At 46.2% G+C, this 25,010-nt stretch overlaps 1 protein-coding gene across 1 annotated transcript in view; it reads left to right on the forward strand.

The window, feature by feature from the left end:
• LOC140406134 (phosphatase and actin regulator 1) overlaps positions 1-25,010 on the forward strand; it is a 189,420-nt gene that overhangs the window by 74,256 nt on the left and 90,154 nt on the right. Inside the window, exon 2 of the mRNA XM_072494277.1 lies at positions 20,926-21,006. Within this exon, the coding sequence (XP_072350378.1) occupies positions 20,926-21,006 (81 nt within the window). The remainder of the gene's footprint in view (positions 1-20,925; positions 21,007-25,010) is intronic.

Below are 25,010 nucleotides of genomic sequence, written 5' to 3' on the forward strand. Positions count from 1 at the left end.
CATTTCCCATCAACCACCACCCTCTGTCTTCTTTCAGCTAGCCAATTTCTGATCCACATCTCTAAATCACCCTCAATCCCCAGCCTCCGTATTTTCTGCAATAGCCTACCGTGGGGAACCTTATCAAACGCTTTGCTGAAATCCATATACACCACATCAACTGCTCTACCCTCGTCTACCTGTTCAGTCACCTTCTCAAAGAACTCGATAAGGTTTGTGAGGCATGACCTACCCTTCACAAAGCCATGCTGACTATCCCTGATCATATTATTCCTATCTAGATGATTATAAATCTTGTCTCTTATAATGCCCTCCAAGACTTTACCCACTACAGACGTGAGGCTCACCGGTCTATAGTTGCCGGGGTTGTCTCTGCTCCCCTTTTTGAACAAAGGGACCACATTTGCTATCCTCCAGTCCTCTGGCACTATTCCTGTATCCAATGATGACATAAAAATCAAAGCCAATGGTCCATCAATCTCTTCCCTGGCCTCCCAGAGAATCCTAGGATAAATCCCATCAGGCCCCGGGGACTTATCTATTTTCAGCCTGTCCAGAATTGCCAACACCTCTTCCCTACTTACCTCAATGCCATCTAATCTATTTACCTGGAGCTCAGCATTCTCCTCCACAACATTATCTTTTTCCTGAGTGAATACTGACGAAAAATATTCATTTATTATCTCGCCTATCTCTTCAGACTCTACACACAACTTCCCATCCCTGTCCTTAACTGGTCCTACTCTGTCCCTAGTCATTCGCTTATTCCTGACATACCTGTAGAAAGCTTTTGGGTTTTCCTTGATCCTTCCTGCCAAATACTTCTCATGTCCCCTCCTTGCTCGTCTTAGCTCTCTCTTTAGATCCTTCCTCGCTACCTTGTAACTATCCATCGACCCAACTGAAACTTCAAACCTCATCTTCACATAGGCCTCCTTCTTCCTCTTAACAAGAGATTCCACTTCTTTGGTAAACCACGGTTCCCTCGCTCGGCACCTTCCTCCCTGCCTGACCGGTACATACTTATCAAGCACACGCAATAGCTGATCCTTGAACAAGCTCCACTTATCCAGTGTGTCCAAAACTTGCAGCCTACTTCTCCACCTTATCCCCCCCAAGTCACGTCTAATGGCATCATAATTTCCCTTCCCCCAGCTATAACTCTTGCCCTGCGGTGTATACTTATCCCTTTCCATCCTTAACGTAAACGTCACCGAATTGTGGTCACTGTCCCCAAAGTGCTCACCTACCTCCAAATCCAACACCTGGCCTGGTTCATTACCCAAAACCAAATCCAATGTGGCCTCACCTCTTGTTGGCCTGTCAACAAACTGTGTCAGGAAACCCTCCTGCACACACTGAACAAAAAACGACCCATCTAATGTACTCGAACTATATCTTTTCCAGTCAATATTTGGAAAGTTAAAGTCTCCCATGATAACTACCCTGTTACTTTCGCTCATATCCAGGATCATCTTCGCCATCCTTTCCTCTACATCCCTAGAACTATTTGGAGGCCTATAGAAAACTCCCAACAGGGTGACCTCTCCTTTCCTGTTTCTAACCTCAGCCCATACTACCTCGGAAGATGAGTCCCCATCTAGCATCCTCTCCGCCACCGTAATACTGCTCTTGACTAGCAGCGCCACACCTCCCCCTCTTTTGCCTCCTTCCCTGAGCTTACTAAAACACCTAAACCCCGGAACCTGCAACAATACTCAAGAACCTCAACACCATCCAGGACAAATGATCCTGGTTGAGGGGCATCCCAACCATCATCTTAAGCATTCATTCCTTTCACCACTGGCACATAGTGGCAGAGCAATGCATACCATCTACAAGAGGCATTGCAGCAACTCACCTTCACATGCACTTGCCAATTCCACAAGCCTTAATACCTAGGATGCCAACATGCTCATGGGAACACCAGTACCTGCAAGCTCCATCCAAGTAATGCACTATATAGTCATGGAACTGTATCAAGGGTGGCACGGTGGCACAGTGGTAGCACTGCTGCCTCACAGCGCCACAAACCTGGGTTCAATTCCAGCCTTGTGTGACTCTCTGTGTGGAGTTTGCACTGTCTCCCTGTGGCTGCGTGGATTTCTTCCAGGTGCTCCGGTTTCCTCCCACAGACCAAAGATGTGCAGGTTAAGTGGATAGGCCATGCTAAATTGCCCCTTAGTGTCATAACCAATGCATAGGGTAGCAGGGTATGAAGGCCCTCATACAGGCTGGGCATTAAGGGTGTGGTCCTGGAAGGGGGGGCCTGAAAAGGTGAGGCTCCTCAGCTACCCCAAAGCGGGGTGTCCTCGCTTGGCGCATGTGGGGTAATGACCATGGGGGAGGGGGGGTTGCACCGTGACATTGCCCGTGGGTGGGATGTGGGGGACCCTCAGTTCACTTCAGATCAGGTGGCCCGATCTCTGAGGAGCAGATCTTGTCAGCAAGTTCAGCTCCCTACTGCTGAAACATTTCATAGTGTGGGCCGGATGGAGGAGAAACTCCCCAAGGGCCAAAGAAATGACAAAGTGTGGGGGAATGACACGTGCCCAAAATGACACTTGGAAGTTTTTTGGTTAAATTGCGCCCGATGCTTCACTTTCAGAATTAGTAGAAATGCTTTTAAAGTGATATACTTAGCTTGTAAGTTTCCCAAACACCAGATGGTGCTGTTGTGCTTCTAAACTCCATCATCCACTCCCAAAATATAGATAACGACAGGCAGAATTTTTCTTTTCAGCTCCAGATCCTAACTCTGGGATCAAAGGCAGGTCCCAACCTGCACCATATCTGAAGCAATCATTCAATAAAATTTTCCAAAGAAATGAAGAATACTGAAAGAGGGAGCACTTACCATCCAATTAAGGAGAGCAAACCCTGATTTGAAAAACAAATTATTCCTTTCTCAGAGTCACAGAAAATGCGTAGAATAGGCAAGCCCCTAATCCAGTGTTTTTAAAACTTTCTTTCCAGGGACCCAATCTTGCCAGCTGGCCAACCTTTGGGACCCATGCCGGCCGACCTTTCAGACCCATGCCACATTCACTTACCCAGTCTATACTGAGTCAAGGCAGTGTTTGGGACACAAAAGTTCTTTTGCCTCAGGCAGGCAAGGGAAAGAAAATAATCTAGTTTTCCTATTCATAATCACTATCCAGAAGCCCCTGTGTTTTTAATTTATATTAGCATTGAGTGAGGACAGGATCAGACATGCCTGTGATGTCCTCCTCGATAAAAGTTCACTGTCCAGAGTTACACATGAAGAATAGTTACCCATGAGCGACAATGGTGGGTCGCCAACAATTGTCAACCTGCATTCATTGTGGGACACTGCCTCGAGTTAAAAAGAAGCGAAGGAAGAAGACTGAGGAGAGGAGAACAAAGAACAGATATAACTGGGAGAGAGCCATATATGGTTCTTGCAAATAAAACAACCATAAATCTGAAGATTGTGATATTAAAATCTTGATTTTTAATTGGTTTTAAATAACTTGATACAAGTTTATTCAACTTCAAACTACATTGTGAGAAACAAGTTAATCAATATTGATGAATGCTGTCAACACTAAAACTGCTCCACAGGCAATTGACAAACTACCTATTCTGGTTGTCATTAATCAGATAGAATGGACATTGAATAATATTTTTTCAGATCTTAATTATTTCCTCAACACCTTACTATTTTGTTTCATTGAGTATACTTACTATATATTCCACCTGGAGGATTTCTGAATTACCCACTACTTTCCCCAGAGCAGACCACCTGATACTTGACAGAGAGCCAATGTTTTTGACTGGGAGTTAGAGCATAGAACATACAGTGCAGAAGGAGGCCATTCGGCCCATGGTGTCTGCACCGACCCACTTAAGCCCTCATTTCCACCCTATCCCCGTAACCCAATAACCCCTCCTAACCTTTTTTGGTTACTGAGGGCAATTTATCATGGCCAATCCACCTAACCTGCACATCTTTGGACTGTGGGAGGAAACCGGAGCACCCGGAGGAAACCCATGCAGACACGGGGAGAATGTGCAGGCTCCGCACATTCCCCAACGGGGAATCGAACATGGGACCCTGGCGCTGTGGAGCCACAGTGCTAGCCACTTGTGCTACCTTGCTGCCCCAGATGGATTAGTTCCTTCAATTGACAATTTACATTTCTCACGTTCTTTTATAAAACACAATTCGTCAAAGCTCCCGGGTGAACTTTCCACCACCATCACATCACTTTCTGTGACGAGCAGTGATTGAACATGTGGAAAGGCCCTGTTTTCGGCCCTCTCCTAACCCCCTGGCCCCACAGTGGGGTCGACCACAGTACAAGCGCACCTCGGGGCCGACTGCTGCCAAAACCTAGCAACCAGTGCATCTTTTGAACTGTAAGATGTTACTAGTGACCTGCCTGTCCTATCGGTCACAGATGTTCTTCTGCCCTTGCCTCTCAAGCTGGCTGAGGTGTTAAGCCAAAGCTAGCATGGATCTATCTCCGAGAACATTCCTTCTCCAAATCTCATATTAGATTGACATAAAGGCCTCTTTCAATTCTCAGTGCTTGACTAGGCTATTGTGAAAATTTCACATCTTGACCAAGCTATTCTGTGTTTGTGTTAATTCTGGCAACCTGCTGAAGGAATAAATTAATTAGAAAGGGTGAGAGAGAAAGCTATTCCTGTGCCATTCAATTAATTTCTTATTATTTAATAAGGCCATTTGACTCCCATTTCTTACAACAGGGAATCATTCACTGCGTACACGTGGCTCTGCACATCCCCTTGTCAACAGGAAGATATGCAATTGATGTTAACCATGCAGACCCCATCATATCGGTGAATTCCAGCTATTCTGGCTGCAGTTAGATTGCCTTCACCTTGAGGCAGTTTGTCATTACTGCTGGCTTTGGGTCGTCAGGAAGAATCAGGAGATGAGGGATATCCTCTTTATACATGGTTGGTGAACCCCTTCCACCATCCATAAACAACATTGGTACAAAATAACTCAAGCTTCCACCAGACCGATCATGTTTAAGCAATGGTTCTGATGCCTAGACCACTCGGGGGCGAACTACTGCGCTCTCCAGAGGCTTTATCAATGTTTGTGAGAATCTGCTGTGTCTTCCACAACATTGATATCATGAGGGTGTCACCAGGCTCTGGAGGTCACCTCAGGAGGACGTGACATCTTGGACCTCCCTGTTCTGGCTGTCCCAGAACTCTTACTCAGACTCTACTTCCCTGAGGTGATTTTTCTTTCACCACCATGTTCCCCATCCTCTCATCCATCTGAGATGCTCCACCATGTGTCCTCATGACTAAGATCCTGCAATAAAAGACACCAGAACAAATGTCCATGACATCTTTATCCAATAACACATCCAATTGAATAGACATTGTTGAACAATTTACTCTTGTACATTCTCTTATTGCTGATGAAAGGCGACTGACTGTCACTGGGGGAGACGGCAGATGACTTTGAAGGATATCCTGAAGCAGCTCTAGAATTTGAGGGCAAGTCTTTGATTGTGGCACCTCCACATGGATGGCAGCATTCTGGGTTGCTTGGCTGAAAAGGACCAGTGAAGCTTCTGGCAGAGTGGCAGTGGGTTGCTTGGCTGAAAAGGACCAGTGAAGCTTCTGGCAGAGTGGCAGTGGGTTGCTTGGCTGAAAAGGACCAGTGAAGCTTTTGGCAGAGTGGCAGTGGTGGAAGTATGCTGGAGGATTACTTGCTGAACTGCTGCGAGAGCCCACATGCCCCTTTAAGTACTGGTATCTACAGCCACAATGGCAGCAGTCTGAACTGCACGACAACAAGCACTGAGACATTGGGTGGCTGCTGCCCATGCTGCAGGGGTAGCTGATACAGCAGCCACCAGACTCTGCCCCACTCTGGGTCCACAAGTGTTGTAATGGATCAGCATTTCATGTTCAAAAGCAATGGCTCCCTGCTCTGCATGATGCTCTCAGTCACGTTGAAAACAGATATCCCATGGTCAGTGACAACAGGCTACGTGACAGGCCTTCCAACACACCAAACATCTCGGTCTGCATCATTATCGGCATTCTCATGACATTCATATCAGAGCCCACTCTAGCAGAAATCATGTATGACCTCTTTTTTTCCAGTGAGCTGACATGCAAACAATTCTTTATCCCTGGATGCAGCTCAATTGTGCTGAGTGATGCATCATATGCTGGTTCCAACTCTACCATTTGCAAAATATTAAATTTACTGTGTGAAATCAAGTGGTAGTACTTCTTCATCAGTGGTATGATTTTGCTGTTTCCTTTCCACAGAGGTTGTCCTGAGGCTGGGCTATCAGCAGTACTTGGATGTCTGTAGGCAGAGAATTAAAAGGAGAGGAGCGTAACGTGAGGGATGTGGGGTGAGGTAGAAGCAAGTAATCCATGATCACACAATCTGCATCTTCTTTCTTGAAAATATTTTTCTCAGAATCACAGAATAATACAGCACAGAAGAAGCCCTTCGGCCCATGGAGTCTGCAAAGTCGCATGAAAAACAACCTACCTGCCTACCTAATTCCATTTGCCAGCACTTGGTCCATTGCCTTAAATGTTATGACATGCCAAGTGGTCATCCAGGTACTTTTTAAAGGATGTGATGCAACCTGTTTCTACCACACTCCCAGGCATTTTGGGAGAAGGTATTCCTCCCAACAGCATGTGGGGCCCGACATTTGGGATTATAAAGAGCCTTATCAACCAGCTGCTCCGGATTCCAAGTCATCCGATGAGTTAGTTGTACTGGTGTCTGACCATTATGGTTATAATGCAATGGTACCGGTTCAACATGGCTGTACGAACTCCGGGGGAGTCGGTAACTGATTTCTTGACCTGCCCCAGGTGGAGCCCTGAAAGTTGGGCCATCCCTATCTGAAATGGTGAAACAACAATGTGGCCATGCAAAGGAAGCTGTTGGAGTAGCCCACATTGGATTTAAAGCGGACCACTGAATTAGCGCTGTCAAGTGAAAATGCAGAGAAGGGAGAAGGGAGTTCCCTGGCCTCACGACTGGCAAGATTACTTTTTAACTATAGGACTACACCATGTGTTACAGCAGGAGTGGCACCCTGATGGGCCATGGAGCTGCTGACGGGCTGACTCCTCAGAACCTGATTAAGCCTGACTTTCGCAAAGAACTGCCAGTGTCCATGGACAATGGGGTCCATTATGTTTCATTACCTCCATATCGGACTTTTGTGACATCCCAGGGTAGTGCTCAAATGACCAGGTCACCTCCAAAGCGACAATCAAAGGTACAATACTGCAATCGGGGCCGCTACAGACCAGCAGGATACTTCCCGTGACGATGAAGGGGAAATCCGACAGCATTTCCAGGCATGTGGGCATAGAACACGTCAGAGTCGGGCAGCCAGAATCGGCAGAGAGAGCAGACGATGAGGTCACTGCGAGCCAGGACATCACACATGGCCCCACCAGAGGAAGATAACATGATGCAGCTAAACTGCATCCTCCTGTGGGGAGCACACGTGGTCGTCCCACTGCCAGAGCAGGAATTGATCCTGAAGGACTTGCACAATGGTTACCCGGGAGCCTCAAAGTTAATATCTGGTGACCCGAGAAGGGACATCAAGCAAGTCATGCATAGTTGCCTAGTGTGTGAGGACCACCAAATTCTCCCACCTGTGGCCTCCCTCCGTCCCTGGGAATGACCAGGGCATCACTGGGTAAGACTGCATGCTGATTTTGCCAGGCCTTTTTATGGGTTCATATTTATTATCCTTGTGGATACCCATTCCAAATGGCTCGGCATCTATAAGATGGCCTCTAACACATCAAAGGTCAACAGTCAGAAACTGACATGCTCATTCAACACTCACGGGATCCCTGATATCCAGGTTACTGACAATGGGACACAAGGGGCATGGGAACCTGGATTGTAGTTTTAGGGTAAGGGAGAATGAGAGTATAGAGGTCAGGAGCACAGATTTGACGTCGCAGGAAGGGGCCAGTGTTCAGGTAGGTGGTTTGAAGTGTGTCTACTTCAATGCCAGGAGTATACGAAATAAGGCAGGGGAACTGGCAGTATGGGTTGGTACCTGGGACTTCAATGTTGTGGCCATTTCGGAGACATGGATAGAGCAGGGACAGGAATGGATGTAGCAGGTTCCAGGGTTTAGGTGTTTTAGTAAGCTCAGAGAAGGAGGCAAAAGAGGGGGAAGTGTGGCGCTGCTAGTCAAGAGCAGTATTACGGTGGCGGAGAGGATGCTAGATGGGGACTCTTCTTCCGAGGTAGTATGGGCTGAGATTAGAAACAGGAAAGGAGAGGTCACCCTGTTGGGAGTTTTCTATAGGCCTCCAAATAGTTCTAGGGATGTAGAGGACAGGATGGCGAGGATGATCCTGGGTAAGAGCGAAAGTAACAGGGTAGTTATTATGGGAGACTTTAACTTTCAAAATATTGACTGGAAAAGATATAGTTTGAGTACATTAGAGGGTCGTTTTTTGTACAGTGTGTGCAGGAGGGTTTCCTGACACAATATGTTGACAGGCCAACAAGAGGCGAGGCTACGTTGGATTTGGTTTTGGGTAATGAACCAGGCCAGGTGTTGGATTTGGAGGTAGGAGAGCACTTTGGGGACAGTGACCACAATTCGGTGACGTTTATGTTAATGATGGAAAGGGATAAGTATACACCGCAGGGCTAGAGGTATAGCTGGGGGAAGGGCAATTATGATGCCATTAGACGTGACTTGGGGGGGATAGGGTGGAGAAGTAGGCTGCAAGTGTTGGGCACACTGGATAAGTGGAGCTTGTTCAAGGATCAGCTACTGCGTGTTCTTGATAAGTAGGTACCGGTCAGGCAGGGAGGAAGGCGTAGAGCGAGGGAACCGTGGTTTACCAAAGAAGTGTAATCTCTTGTTAAGACGAAGAAGGAGGCCTGTGTGAAGTTTCAGTTGGGGCGATGGATAGTTACAAGGTCGCGAGGAAGGATCTAAAGAGAGAGCTAAGACGAGCAAGGAGGGGATTTGAGAAGTATTTGGCAGGTAGGATCAAGGAAAACCCAAAAGCTTTCTATAGGTATGTCAGGAATAAGCGAATGACTAGGGAAAGAGTAGAACCAGTCAAGGACAGGGATGGGAAGTTGTGTGTGGAGTCTGAAGAGATAGGCGAGATACTAAATGAATATTTTTCGTCAGTATTCACTCAGGAAAAAGATAATGTTGTGGAGGAGAATGCTGAGACCCAGGCTATTAGAATAGATGGCATTGAGGTACGTAGGGAAGAGGTGTTGGCAATTCTGGACAGGCTGAAAATAGATAAGTCCCCAGGGCCTGATGGGATTTATCCTAGGATTCTCTGGGAGGCCAGGGAAGAGATTGCTGGACCTTTGGCTTTTATTTTTATGTCATCATTGGCTACAGGAATAGTGCCAGAGGACTGGAGGATAGCAAATGTGGTCCCTTTGTTCAAAAAGGGGAGCAGAGACAACCCCGGCAACTATAGACCGGTGAGCCTCACGTCTGTAGTGGGTAAAGTCTTGGAGGGGATTATAAGAGACAAGATTTATAATCATCTAGATAGGAATAATATGATCAGGGATAGTCAGCATGGCTTTGTGAAGGGTAGGTCATGCCTCACAAACCTAATCGAGTTCTTTGAGAAGGTGACTGAACAGGTAGACGAGGGTAGAGCAGTTGATGTGGTGTATATGGATTTCAGTAAAGCGTTTGATAAGGTTCCCCACGGTAGGCTATTGCAGAAAATACGGAGGCTGGGGATTGAGGGTGATTTAGAGATGTGGATCAGAAATTGGCTAGCTGAAAGAAGACAGAGGGTGGTGGTTGATGGGAAATGTTCAGAATGGAGTTCAGTTACAAGTGGCGTACCACAAGGATCTGTTCTGGGGCCGTTGCTGTTTGTCATTTTTATCAATGACCTAGAGGAAGGCGCAGAAGGGTGGGTGAGTAAATTTGCAGACGATACTAAAGTCGTTGGTGTTGTCGACAGTGTGGAAGGATGTAGCAGGTTACAGAGGGATATAGATAAGCTGCAGAGCTGGGCTGAGAGGTGGCAAATGGAGTTTAATGTAGAGAAGTGTGAGGTGATTCACTTTGGAAGGAATAACAGGAATGCAGAATATTTGGCTAATGGTAAAGTTCTTGGAAGTGTGGATGAGCAGAGGGATCTAGGTGTCCATGTACATGGATCCCTGAAAGTTGCCACCCAGGTTGATAGGGTTGTGAAGAAGGCCTATGGAGTGTTGGCCTTTATTGGTAGAGGGATTGAGTTCCGGAGTCAGGAGGTCATGTTGCAGCTGTACAAAACCCTGGTTCGGCCGCATTTGGAGTATTGCGTACAGTTCTGGTCACCGCATTATAGGAAGGACGTGGAGGCTTTGGAGCGGGTGCAGAGGAGATTTACCAGGATGTTGCCTGGTATGGAGGGAAAATCTTATGAGGAAAGGCTGATGGACTTGAGGTTGTTTTCGTTGGAGAGAAGAAGGTTAAGAGGAGACTTAATAGAGGCATACAAAATGATCAGGGGGTTAGATAGGGTGGACAGTGAGAGCCTTCTCCCGCGGATGGAAATGGCTGGCATGAGGGGACATAGCTTTAAACTGAGGGGTAATAGATATAGGGCAGAAGTCAGAGGTAGGTCCTTTACGCAAAGAGTAGTGAGGCCGTGGAATGCCCTACCTGCAACAGTAGTGAACTCGCCAACATTGAGGGCATTTAAAAGTTTATTGGATAAACATATGGATGATAATGGCATAGTGTAGGTTAGATGGCTTTTGTTTCGGTGCAACATCGTGGGCCGAAGGGCCTGTACTGCGCTGTATCGTTCTATGTTCGATGTTCTAAGGGAAGAATTTTCGATGTTTGCACGGATGAAAGGAATCCGACACATCCAAACTGCCCGTATCATCCATCATCTAACGGCCTGGCCAAACGGGTGGTTCAGACATTTAACAGAGACATGCGGAAGCAGACTGTGGGTTCCCTGGCCTCACGACTGGCAAGATTACTTTTTAACTATAGGACTACACCATGTGTTACAGCAGGAGTGGTACCCTGATGGGCCATGGAGCTGCTGATGGGCTGACTCCTCAGAACCTGATTAAGCCTGACTTTCTCAAATCTGGACAGGAAAGTAGAGCAACAGCAGGACTCGCAGCAACCGTATTATGGCCACAGGATGGCAGGGTGAAATTTGCAACCGGGAGCCACGGTTTATATCAGCAATTTCAGAAATTGTGCACTCTGGCTTCCAGGGGTCACAGTGTAAAAAACATGATCTGCCATATACAAGGTTAGGGTTCAAGGGAAGACCCTACGTAAGCACGTGGACCACCTAAAGAAGTGTCAGCCCGCTCTAGAGGATGTCTGACCTAGCCAGGAACCACGCTGCCAGAGCGTGCATCTAATGCCTGGACCACCAGGATAAAGACGACTCTGGCTTCGAAATGGACAGCACGGCGTCCCCGTAGATGGATAATGGTGTGTCCAGGACCGAGATCCCGGCTATAGCTTGCCGGAGATTGTCTGGAAAAAGGTGGGCTACCAACCGTTGCATGCCACCCGATTCAGACCCACAGCAAGCAGAATCATAGCTTGTACAAAGTAACTCAAAAGGCCTCCTCAGATGGTTGCAGAGGGGGAACCTTTGAACTTGGGGGTGGGGGGGGCATGGGGAGATGTTGTGTCCCCCCCCCCCCCCCTCATGAGGCCCACGGGAAAACCATAATTGATCTCCCTGTGGGGTTCGTGGAACGTATTCTTCCCCGGTAGTGGGTGGAGGCCACCGAGCTGGGCATAAGATTGAGCATAAAAGCAGGCTCGAGCAAGGAATTGGTTGGTTGAACGGGGACTATGATTGCAGATCATTACTGCCGCAGGCAGACTTTATGTTAAGTAAAATAAATCCTGTTGTTATTTCTACTTCTGGCTTCCTGGTCATTTATGTAATTGAACGGTTAAAAATACAATAGAGCACTAAGCTGAATATAAAAAGTATGTAGGAATCATGAAATAGTCATGGCCCAGAGGAAAACTATTAAGCCTGCCTTGGCTGTGCTGGCCCTCATCGAGAGCAACTCAGTTAGCCCCACTACCCCACCCTTTCCCCTTAGCCCTGCAAACCTTTCTCTTCATTAATCAAGTCTCTTTTTGGAAGTCCTGATTGTATCTACCTCAGCCACACTCACAAGCAGTGCTTTCCAGATTTGAACCACTCACTGCAAATGTGAGATTTTCCTCATTTTGCTGTTGGTTCTTTTGCCAATCAACTTATATCGGTGTTGGGGGTTCTTGCCTCTCCGTACAATTTCTGCCTATCTACTCTATCCATACCTGCCATGGTTTTGAACATCTCTATCAGATTCCACTCAATCTGTCGGAGCAACAGCAGCTTTTCTAATCTGTCCATGTAACTGAAGTCCTTAATGCATGGAACCATTCTCATAAATCTTTTCTACACCTTCTCTAAAGCCTTCTGATTCTTCCTAAAATGTGATGCCAAAATTAGACACTGTGGCCTATGGTAGTGGCCCCGCCCACCTGCTGGCAAGTTGGGATGTGCCCACCTCCACCATAATGTTATTTTACATTGTTCAAGTAGTTAGTTGAGGTCAAACAGTGACTGACGATAAAACTCTATACCACACGGCAATATTAAAGGTTCCAGAAGCTTGGTAATGTCATGTGAAATGCCTCCCACTTCTCCTGGGTGTTGAACAAAGAATGTTATTTTCCCAGGTCTGGAATCTTGAGCTGTTTAATAGAGGAGTCCAGGGTCCATTTTGTTCTTTGCAAACATACTGTCTCCAGCGGCCCGTATTCTTCTTGAGAAATGTAAAGAGGAAGCTGTAGGCAGGACATTGACACTAATTGACTGTAATTGCTGAGGCCATGGCCAACAGTGGGACTAAAGTCATTGCCAATTACAGTATTCTCATACCCAATCCTCCGTCACACACCTGCCTCATCTCTAAATCTCTTCTGCTTCAGAAGCTGCAAATAGTATAAGCATGAACTTCGAATCATAGTACAGGATCATAGAAAAGTTACACAGAAGGAGGAGGCCATTCAGCCTATCTTGTCCATGCCTACCTGAGGACACCCAGGTGACCTTTATGATTCCACCTTCCTGCACCTGGTCCCTAGCCCTGCACCTTACAGTACTTAAGGTGCAGATCCAGGTACTTTTTAAAAGAGTTTAGGGTCTCTGCTTCCACCGCCAACTCGGGCAGCGAATTCCAGACTCCCACTACCCTCTGCGTAAAAAAGTTCTTCCTCATGTCCACTCTACACCTTCTGCCACTTATCTTTAATCTATATCCCCAGGTTCTAGAATTCTCCACTGAGGGAAAGAATTTTATCTCTTCCCTTCATAATTTTGCACACCTCAATTAAGTCACCCCTCGGCCTTCTTCTTTGTTCAAAGGAAAATAACCCCAACCTATCCACTCTCTCCTCGTGGCTACACTTTCCAACCCTAGCAACATTCTTGTAAACCTCCTCTGCACTCTCTCCAGAGCAATAATGTCCTTCCTGTAATGTGGTGACCAAAACTGCACACAGTAGTCCAGTTGAGGCCTCACTAGTGTTTTATACAATTCCAACATTATATCCTTACTTTTATATTCTATACTTCTGCCATTGAAGGAGAGCATTCCATATGCTTTCTTTACAACCTTATCTACTTGAACTGCTGCCTTTAGGAACCTGTGTACTTGTACACCAATAACTCCCACTTCATCTATCCCTCTTAGTATATTCCCATTTATTGTGTACTCCCTACAACTGTTATACCTCCCTAAATGCATGACTTCACACTTCTCTGTGTTAAATTCCATCTGCCACTTTATCGCCCACTCCACCAATCCATCTCTTTCGTTTTGAAGATTATAGCTGTCCTCTACACTGTCCACCACTCGGCCAATCTTTGTGTCGTCTGCAAATTTGCCAATCGTGTTCTCCATGTGCGTATTGTTACGGGCCAGGGTTTAGAGAACCCCAAAGTGTACCATGGAGTTCATTTGACCCACAACTTTTAATAGATTGTGGTATGGGGAGGTGTGGTACAGCAGAAATTGAAAAATATTTCTTTAAGCAAAACAATGTTTATTCTATTAACTCAAGTTAACATTTTTAAAACATGCAGTGAACCTCTTAGCAACCATCAATTCAAATGCAACCGCCAAATAATACAACACTAAGTAATCCTTTAAGATTTCCTTTTAACATCCATAAAACTTTTTTTTTTAAAATACCTTTAAAACACAAAGATCAGGTTTAAAATCACTATTGAGAGCAATTATTAGTTTTAAATCACCAAAGGATCGATTTACAGTCTTTAGATTACAGATAGAGATACTAATACACCTTCTGGCTGTGACTGCAGCTATCCAGCTCTGAAAACTAAACTAAAACACATCATGCAGCAAACAGCCTAAAACAAAAGTAAAAAGCTGACAGACAGCCTAGCTCCACCCACACTCTGACATCACTGATAAACACCCATTTCTTAAAGGTACTTTTCTTAAACACCCATTTCTTAAAGGTACTCTCACATGACAATATCCAAATTGTTAATATATAACAGTCCTGTGGAACACTACTTCAAACACCTTTTCAATTGCAAGGGTAGCCATCGACCATGACTCTTTGTTTCCTCTTACTGAGCCAACTTTTTATCAAGTTTGTCACAATTGCCCTGTATCCCATTGGCTTTCACTTTCTTGACCAATCTGCCATGTGGTACTTTGTCAAACTTCTTACTTTCTCCTTTCCCTTCACCACAGCCAATTTCATTTTCAGATACCCAAGGACTGCAAATTTCAAGTTAGTGGAACAGCAAGATGGCAGTGAAAATAAAGACACACCATAATTCAATCTCTCACATCCACCAGCTCACAAGATTGAAAGTACATATATTTAAAGGATAGATTAAGAGGTTGGATCTGCATGTGGTGAGACATTGGGAGCAAGTGTACTGTAGCCAGGGCAAGGCAAGGATAGCCCAGCCTGTCAGGCTCGCACACTAGTTCAGTTCAAATCAACAATTCTATGGGCCAACACAATAAAATGCTTGGTGCGTTAAGGAACCTGTATGGAAGCCTGCAGTGTTAGATACCATGGAGGAGTCCGGCATAAACTTGACACATGGCTTATTGCAGAGCTTGGAGTCCATGCTTTTCAGTGTGGAACTGTTTGCCAACTCCATGAACACAGCTATGGGAACAAACATTGTGCAGCATCTAATGGCCAATGCCTGAGTTTCTGTTGCAGCACAGTCAGCAGTTGCTCAACATCGGAGTGTTATATTGGAAGCCAATGATCAACGAGGGTTCCAGGGTGTCATTGTGTTATGGGTGAGGAATTTTCAGAACCCCAAAATGTATCATGGAGTTCAACCAACCTCCCCCTTTAATGGATTGTTGCTTTTGAAGCACACGGCTTGTTCCCCAGGTGTGATATTACAATTATGGACACGTGGTTTTTAACACAAAACAATGTTTATTCCACAAACACAACTTAACCTTTTAAATAAACATTGGATCCCTTAACACCCCTTACTTCACAGCTATTTTCCGAAGTTCAAACTCTCTTTTCTTTTTTCTCTCTATCTCTATCTCTTTTTCTTTCATTGCATATTCAAGCCGTTTTAATTATTTTTCATGTTCAAGTTGCTTTAATTCTTTTTCATGTTCAAGTTGCTTTAATTCTTTTTCATGTTCAAATTGCTTTATCTGCAACTGGAGCTTTGCCATATCTAATGAGTCAGAATGTATCGCAGGCAAACGTAAATGCGCAGATACCGCGTTAAGTACCTCATCTTTTCGTATTTTGCTAGGCAGTGTTAACTGCAATGCTTTTGCGAAACCTAACAGTCTGTTTTTACTCTCTGTCCGTAAGGTATCACGTGTTACCGCGTCCAACCCCAAAAACATCTGAGCCTCCGAAAGAGCCATTGTTCACAACACTCTCCCCACTTAAACTAAAATACCACACCGGAAAAGCAACAAACCTTCACTGTCTTTAAGTTCACAAAAGCCAATCCAATAGATAGACTTTTATCCCCCTCGAGCCCCCAATTGTTATGGGCGGGCCATTTTCAGAACCCCCAAATGTATCATGGAGTTCGACCAACCTCCCCCTTTAATGGATTGTTGCTTTTGAAGTACACGGCTTGTTCCCCAGGTGTGATATTACAATTATGGACACGTGGTTTTTAACACAAAACAATGTTTATTCCATGAACTCAACTTAACCTTTTCAATAAACATTGGATCCCTTAGCACCCCTTATTTCACAGATAACCCTGAAAATAATATAATGCTAATTAATCCCTCAAAATGTTCCTTCAAACACCCAAAAGGCTTCAAACCTTCAAAACAGTAACACACCAGGTCACAGTTAATATATATTTTCTGTTGGATGGCAGAGATATATCAGCTTGGTTGACTTCAGCTCCAGCACCTTGCTTTTATTCCTGCAGCTCTCTGGAAACACACAGACACACCCAAGCTACTTTTTCAAACTGAAACCAAATCAGAAGTGAGCTCAGCTCCCCCCCTGTGACATTACTTCAGTAATATGATCAACTCCATTCCTTCAAGGTACATTGCTTAAACATCCATTTCTTAAAGGTACTCTCACATGATAATTGTAATCTATCAATCGGACTTCAAACAGATCACTAGGACAGGAAAATGGCAGAGGCTCCATGGTGCACAAATCTGATGTCCTCATTCATAATGATAGCATTTCTGCTCACAACCTTGTGCCAGCTATGTTGATATGGGCTGGAGTCTTCTGCTCTGAAGTCTAAATTTGGTGGCAGGCGTGGGGATGGGAATGAAGTCGCTATCCCCAACATTACCTCAAGGGATTGACAGTCCGGGCGTCATATTGAATGGAAACCCATACAATCATTCATTAACTCCAGGCCAGGAGTCCCAGATTCTGCATCAACAAACATATCTGAGAGAAGGCAGCAACCTGTACCCCACAGTTCAGTGGTCTTCCCTGCAGATTCTCCTCCAGGCAGTCCAGGAAAGGGGGATGTGCTGCTTTCCCAGGGCAGTAGGAGGCCCTCCAATCTGACCACCGTCTTCTGGACAGTGGTTGCAGCTGAGGTCAGTGCCTGAGGTGTTCCAGCACTGAAACACTCTTAATGATCTAGTGTGTGTTGTCTGGGTAAGTGCTCTGTCTCCTTACTGACATCTCATAAGGACATCAGGCAGCATAAGTGTGTGAGTGGACAAAGATCTCAAATATGGGACATCTGCACTGAATGCGTTCCAGCCAGTTTATTTTCTCAATCTCGCATCAGTTGCAGCTTTTTAATCAGGCCTCTGCAGAGCATGTGTTATGATTTATCATTGTCTGCTGTATCCTGCTGTATCCTGCAGAATCTCAACATTAGGAGGACACAGTCTCTGGCAAGTACCTGCAAGTACGTGCCACCACGTCTCTGGCAAGTACCTGAACAGAACCATACAATTGCTACAGTGCAGAAGGAGGCGTTTCGGCCCATCTGGTCTGCACCGACCCTCTGAAAGAGCACCCTGTCATGATATGCAGACATGCACATAATGAGATACAGACAGGCAGCGAATGAACACAGAGAACAGGACATAACCAATCAGCAGGCAGAACACTTGGGGGTGGTTTCCCACTGTAAAAGGCACGAGGCACTCACACTCCGCCTCTTTCCACTGCTGCCTCTTTCCAATGGGGACATCTACAGAGTGAGTCAGGGTGTATATATCACATAACACCTCCAACACGTGGCTAAGAGCTAGTCTCCTTCAGTCAGACAGAGTAATCACACTTAGGTTAGCAGAGAGTCGAACTCACAGAGAACTGTGCTAACTGTGTGACACGTTCAATAAATCAGATTGAACTAACTTCATGGTCTGGAGTATCTTTCAGTTAAAGCTGCATCCAGTTGCAGCCTGTGTTATCTCAGTGTGCTTAACACAACACACCCTACCTAGGCCCACTATCCCTGAAATCCCATAACCCCAGCTAACCAGCACATCCCTGGACACTATCAGGCAAGTTAGCATGGCCAATCTGCCTAACCTTCACATCTTTGGGCTGTGGGAGGAAACCCATGCAGACACGGGGAGAATGTACAAACTCCACACAGTCACCCAAGGCCGGAATTGAACCGTGGTCCTGTGGTGATATGCATTACTGTAAATACACAAGGGGTTAATGTAGATACACTAGGACACTGTAAATACACAAGGGGTTAATGTAAATACACTTAGACTAAATAAACACTAGAGGGAGCACAAGAGACATCATGACGCACTGACATTCAACCAATAGGTCAGTAAGATAGGACACGACCAATGGCAGTCAAGACACACGCAGAGGTGACACTACCACAAGGGGGCTACCCATATAAAAGGACAGGGCACACATGCTCTTTCTCTTTCAATAGTCGACACTCAGAGACACGGGCAGATCAGGGAAGCATCACACCCACCGCATGGATTAAAGTAGACTGGTTTGTTAGATCGAGTTACAATAGTAGATTAGCAGTAGAGTCGAATCCAAGTAGGAGAATTGTTAACTGTTCAATAAATGTGTTAAATCTATCTCCAAGTCTGAACCTTCCTTTGTCAGAGTGTACATCAAGGAAGCAGCTTATGCTACGTGAAGAAGCAGAACACAAAAGGTCCCTGGTGCTGTGCGACAGCAGTGCTAACCACTCTGCCACCTTGCCACCCAGTGGAATGAGGAAGAAAAGGAAGAGAAGAAGCAATTAACATTTCCCCTTTCTAGCCAAGCTGTCTGTGATTGGCTCATCAAAATGTGGTGCCATTATAACCCAGTTCCCATCCACCAACTGCCCACACCTCACCATCCCCCTGCTCCAGACCCTTGGCAAAAATGGTAAAATAACAGACGCCACTAAACAAATACTCAAATACTCTAAAGCAGCCTTATCTAACAAACTGCCCAGTATTCCATACTAAAGTAAACCAATCGCATTTGTGTATATCCTCAGTACCTCTTTCCCATCTGTTATTCCCAGTCCTCATATACCGAAATGGTGGCTACAAGATAGCTGATGGAAAAGTGCTGGATTTCAGGAAGGAAGTGTAAATTGCCTTACAAGCTGACCAGGTGTAGCTCTAACCTCAGGCCTGGCTTTGGATTGCACCACCTCTCATGTGTGGCGACATTCTGGGCTGACTGACAACAGAAAGGTGGAGTTGCAGTGATGGGACGATGCATTGCTGTCATCCTCTAAGAGAGGATTGAAGGTTCCTGCTCCACAGAGCCATTGTCGCTTGTGCAATGTCCGGTGCTATGCAATGCTAGCAGTCGAGCAGAAATTGCTCGACTGCTGTGAGACTCTGCAAGCACCTTTGAACTTTGAACACTGGGTCTTGTAGCCGGGATAATAGTCTGAGCTTGTATGCCAGTAAGGTGAGCTTTGTATGGCTTCTGTCTGAGTCTGAGTTTCCACCATAACACTTAGTTATTGCCTGGCTTCTTGCACTGCAATGGAATGTGAGGCATTGGCCACCACAAATTGCATAATGGTCAGTCTTTTTCTGTATGCCTCCCCATCAAAGTTCTCATCTGAGTCCTCTGCAAAAGTTCTCACATGCAAACACATCCTCCAACAATCTGGCATCCACACTACCCTTGCTCCTTGCCCTGGCTGCAGGCCACTCGTGTTCAATGTATAATTACAAATTGCACTTCCAAGCTACTCTCTACAGTACATACTATGTCATTATCTAGGCTTGGGACAGCGAGTGTCAGAGCATGTGACAGTGTTTCTTTATCATCAGCTTATTCCTCCTGGATATATAATGGAAAAAGCACAATGGTCGGGTTACAATGAGAGGAACAGGGTAGAGCAAGAGGTACGTCCTTAAACCATATCTGAGTCGTAAATCGGAACAGATTGTGGAATGGGGCAGTGGAGTGTGAAAATGCATAGCATCACCTTCAATGATTTCACTTCCATCATGGCCACTCAAATGATGGAGATCACTGTCTGCTCCACTGGGGTGAAGATCTAAATATGTGCTGGTGCCCTGCCAGTTACTTACTGCAGCCAGCTTATCCTGCAAGAGAAAGGAAAGTGTGCCTGTGTTTGTGGTGCGCTGTGTAATTTGCCTGTCATGGTTGAATAGCTGGCATGTGTGCAAGCTCTGAGATTTGGATGTAAAGCTTGGAGCAGTGATCAGTGTAAGGTTGAGGTCTATGAATGTGAGTGATGAGTCATGGCTGATGGAGATCTTGGTAGGTGAATTGAAGGAAGTGACGTGAACTCAGAGGGTGTCTGAGGCTAATGGTATTGTTTGTGGAATGTGTTGTTTGACCTTGACCACTTGTGTGAAGTCATTGAACTTAAATTTGGCACTGCATCCCACTGATGTTGACATACACGGCTATCTGCTCACAGTGCCTGTTCAGAGTTTGTCTGAAGGATCCCATGGTTCGCTGTGGATATAGGACCTTTTTCCTCCTGTCCAACTCTCACCACGACTCCCAATGTTGTGTCAGACAACTTTCAAGCCCATGCTCGATCAAGTTGTGCCATTTTTATCATTTTCCCAAGTCAACATGACATCCAGAATGATGTCCAGCAGCTGCTCCAGCAAAAATGTATCTTGCTTTTAAAAGACGCAGGTTGGCACCCGTGCTAGCTTCTCACAATATTGCGTACCGTGTTCAGACATGTCCGCAGTGAGCTCAGCACTGGCTGCATGCTGCATTCATGTAAAATGAATGGATAGTATGAACTTTGCTTGCTGCCTTTATCAGGCGCATTGGATGCAGGTTAATCATCGACATGAACAAATTTTAACCCTAATTGTCTCATTGCAAAATGTTATTTCTAGTTTCTGTATCTAAATGCGACCATTGTTATTTCTAGTCATTGCATCTCTGTTACTTTCAGCTCTGGAAAGAAAGATTTCCACACGGCAAAGCAGAGAGGAGCTGATAAAACGAGGGGTTCTGAAAGAAATTTTTGAAAAGGGTAAGTCTTCTGAAATCAGCAAAAAAAGTAAAGGGTAAGTGAAACAGGTGGTAATTATCTTTCATATGTATCTTATTCCTGGATTTACCCACAGCTTCCGTTTTAGTATATCTTTAAGACCAAATGCTCATCTGATGATCTTTTAAAAATGTTTTGAATGTATTTTTTAAACTTTTGCCCCTTCCTCAGTCTTCTCATATCATTCACATGTTAATCAAAAAGAAAATAGAGAGGCGCGGCACAGTGGCGCAGTGGTTAGCACTGTTGCCTCATGGTGCTGAGGACCTGGGATCGATCCCAGCCCCGGGTCACTGTCCGTGTGGGGTTTGCACATTCTCCTGTGTCTGTGTCCCCCCCCCACAACCCAAAGATGTGCAGGGTAGGTGATCTGGACATGCTAAATTGCCCCTTAATTGGAAAATAAGAATTGGGTACTATATATTTATTTTTAAAAAAGGAAACCGAGAAAGTACAAAGCCAACATTTTCTCGTAAAGGTTCTCAATAATTGCAAATGTCAAGAGATAAAGGAAAAAAGGGAGGCTTATGGCAGATTCAGGGGCTCAAAACAATGGATGTCCTCGTGTCCTGAACCATACTGATGGTATTTGTAAGTACATCCCAACTTGAAGCACTGTTTTTTTGGGGGTGTATAGCTTTGTTTTTGAACTGGTGTGAGGAAGTACGTGAAGCCCCAGTGAGAATAACCAGCCCAGTCGTCGTGGGACAATTATTGAAGAATATTTATTAAATTAAAGAAAATCAATACACACTAACATGACTACAAAACTCTTAAGACAATTCTGTAAAGGAATTACAAAACACACAGTTTATACAGAATGTACCCCTTGTTCCAAAATATATCTAGGATCCATGAATTCCTTGCGACTTCCCTTTTCCCCAAACAACATCCAAATTAAATAAATCCATAAGTCAAATCCAGTTTACAGTTACTACACGATACATAAAACCGCAAGTTTTAGGTGTGTCTCCTGTAGCATGGCTACATCTGCCTTTAACCCCTTTAGGTGCGAGAACATGCGAGCCCTCTTGACCGGCCCATTCAGGCCCCGCACATTCCACGTGATCAGCCTGGATGGGGGGCTATCTCCCTTTTTCGGCCAGCCACGAACCCGCGTGTCCCGCTTACTCGAGCCCTCCGATTGCCCCCCCCCCCCGACTCTCCCTCTGTTCCCCCATGTTGGCTCCTTGTCTGTCAGCAAAGCAGCATCCCATCTCCCCCCCCACCCCTAGCAGCCCCGTGATCCCAAACCCCCAAGTCAAGCACCCACTTGGCATTGGCTCTCCCCCCATTACGCTTCCGTGAGTCTGCTGACCCATGCTGACCCCGGCCGCTCCCGCCTCTGTCTCCGATTATTCAGATGCCTTGTTTTTTCGGGCCCCTCCCTCCCTGTGGAAAGCCCAGCTTTTCTGCTTCAATGGCCCCCAAAGAACATTTTCCACCCCCCCTCCCCACGAAACAAACAACAAGCCCGGGCACAAACCCAACCCCACAAAAGAAACGGCTCCGGCTGCCAGGAGAGCAGCCCTACATGTAGAGCCCCTCTCCTCCCTCTGTGGCCGAGTTCTACAAAAGCCGAAAACACAGGGAACAAACAAAAATAAGAGGGAACAACATAATGTCGCTCCCTCCGGCTACTCGGCAATTACCATTCCCGACATAGTAACGTACCAGTGTAGCTGTCCTTTAGGTTGTCCAACTCTTCTTGCTTGATAAAGTTCCACGCCTCGTCCGGTGTATCAAAGTAATGGTGACGATCTTGATACATGACCCACAGCCTCGCCGGATGCAGCAGCCCGAACTTCACCCCTTTGCTGTGGAGGGCCGCCTTAGCCCGGTTGAATCCAGCGCGCCTCTTGGCCAGTTCTACTCCCAGGTCCTGGTAGATGCTGATTACGCTGTTCTCCCACCTGCTGCTCCGCTCCTTTTTAGCCCATCGCTGGACTCATTCCTTATCCGAGAAGCGGTGGAACCGTATCACCATGGCCCTCGGCGGTTCATTCGTTTTGGGCTTCCTTGCAAGGACTCTGTGCACCCCACCCAGTTCCAGAGGCCGAGGGAATGCTCCTGACTCCATCAGGGTCCCCAGTAACGTGGTCACGAATGTGCTCGCGTTCAACCCCTCCGCACTCTCAGGTAGGCCCCGAATGCGCAGGTTGTGCCTCCTGGACCTGTTTTCAAGATCTTCCAGCCTCTCCTGCCACCTCTTATGTAGGGCGTCGTGCGCCTCCACCCTGACGGCCAGGCCCAGTATCTCATCCTCATTGTCTGAGACCTTTTTCTCAATCTCCTTGATCGCTTGCTCCTCCATTTTCTGGGTCTCAACCATTTTCTCCATTGAGGCCTTCATTGGAGCCAGCATCTCTGTTTTCAGGTCAGCAAAGCAACTTCTAAGGAACTCCTGCTGTTCCCGTGACCACTGGGCCCACGCTGCCTGATCCGAGCCGGCCGCCATTTTCTATTCCCGGGCTTGTTCTTGCCGCTTCTCATTGCTCGTTTGTTTGATCGTCCTGCTCCTGGTCCCCTCCATAAACTACAGTGGGGAGCCTTCCAGCGCCATTTGCCTGCCGATTTGTGCCGAAAAGGGGCCGTCAAAACTCCTTAAAAGGGCCCTTTGGTCCGTTGGCAGCGGGAGCTGCCGAAAACGCGACCTACCCGCGCATGGCTGCCACCGGAAGTCAGTATAAACCATTTCTGACCGAGATAAGTAGACATTTGTTCACCCAAAGAATGGTGAGCCTGTGGAATTCATTACCACAGGAAATATTTGATGCTAAAACTATAACATATTCAAGAGGCGGCTGGATATAGTACTTGGGGAGAATGGGATCAAAGGCTATGTCGAGAAAGCAGGATTAGGCTATTGAGTTGGATGATCAGCCATGATTGTGATGAATGGCGGAGCAGGCTCGAAGGGCCAAAAGGCCTCCTCCTGCATCTATCTTCTATGTATCTATGTATAAGTTAGGAGAGTGAAGAGGGGGCATGGAAAAATAAAGGAAAATCCCAAGATGTTTTTTAAGTATATTAAGCGCAAGAGGATAACCAGGGAAAGAGTCCATTGAGAACCAAAGTGGCAACTTGTGTGTGGAGCCAAAAGACATAGGAGAGGTATTAAATAAATATTTTGCATCTGTGTTCACGATGGAGAAGGAAGGTGTAGGTATAGAAAGCAGGGCGTGGGATTGTGATATAATTGAACAGATTAGCATTGAGAGGAAGAGGTGTTGGCAGTTGCAGTGGGTTTAAAAGTGGATAGACCATCAGGCCCAGATGATATGTAACCTACGCTGCTGTTTGGGCCAAGTGAGGTGCTGACTGGTGCTCACCATCAGGTGAGCAGAGCATTAGTAATTGGGGACTCGATAGTCAGGGGCACAGATAGGAGATTTTGTGGGAGCGTGAGAGACTCAAGTTTGGTATGTTGCCTCCCAGGTGCAAGGGTACGTGATGTCTCGGATCATGTTTTTCGGGTCCTTAGGCGGGAGGGGGAGCAGCCCCAAGTCGTGGTCCACATTGGCACTAACGACATAGGTAGGAAAGGAGACAAGGATGTCAGGCAGGCTTTCAGGGAGCTAGGATGGAAGCTCAGAACTAGAACAAACCAGAGTTGTTATCTCTGGGTTGTTGCCCGTGCCACGTGATAGTGAGATGAGGAATAGGGAGAGAGAGCAATTAAACACGTGGCTGCAGGGATGGTGCAGGCGGGAGGGATTCAGATTTCTGGATAACTGGGGCTCTTTCTGGGGAAGGTGGGACCTCTACAGACAGGATGGTCTACATCTGAACCTGAGGGGCACAAATATCCTGGGGGGGAGATTTGTTAGTGCTCTTTGGGGGGGTTTAAACTAATGCAGCAGGGGCATGGGAACCTGGATTGTAGTTTTAGGGTAAGGGAGAATGAAAGTATAGAGGTCAGGAGCACAGATTTGACGTCGCAGAAGGGGGCCAGTGTTCAGGTAGGTGGTTTGAAGTGTGTCTAC

This window comes from Scyliorhinus torazame, unplaced genomic scaffold (genome assembly GCF_047496885.1).
Source record: "Scyliorhinus torazame isolate Kashiwa2021f unplaced genomic scaffold, sScyTor2.1 scaffold_293, whole genome shotgun sequence".
Taxonomy (NCBI): domain Eukaryota; kingdom Metazoa; phylum Chordata; class Chondrichthyes; order Carcharhiniformes; family Scyliorhinidae; genus Scyliorhinus; species Scyliorhinus torazame.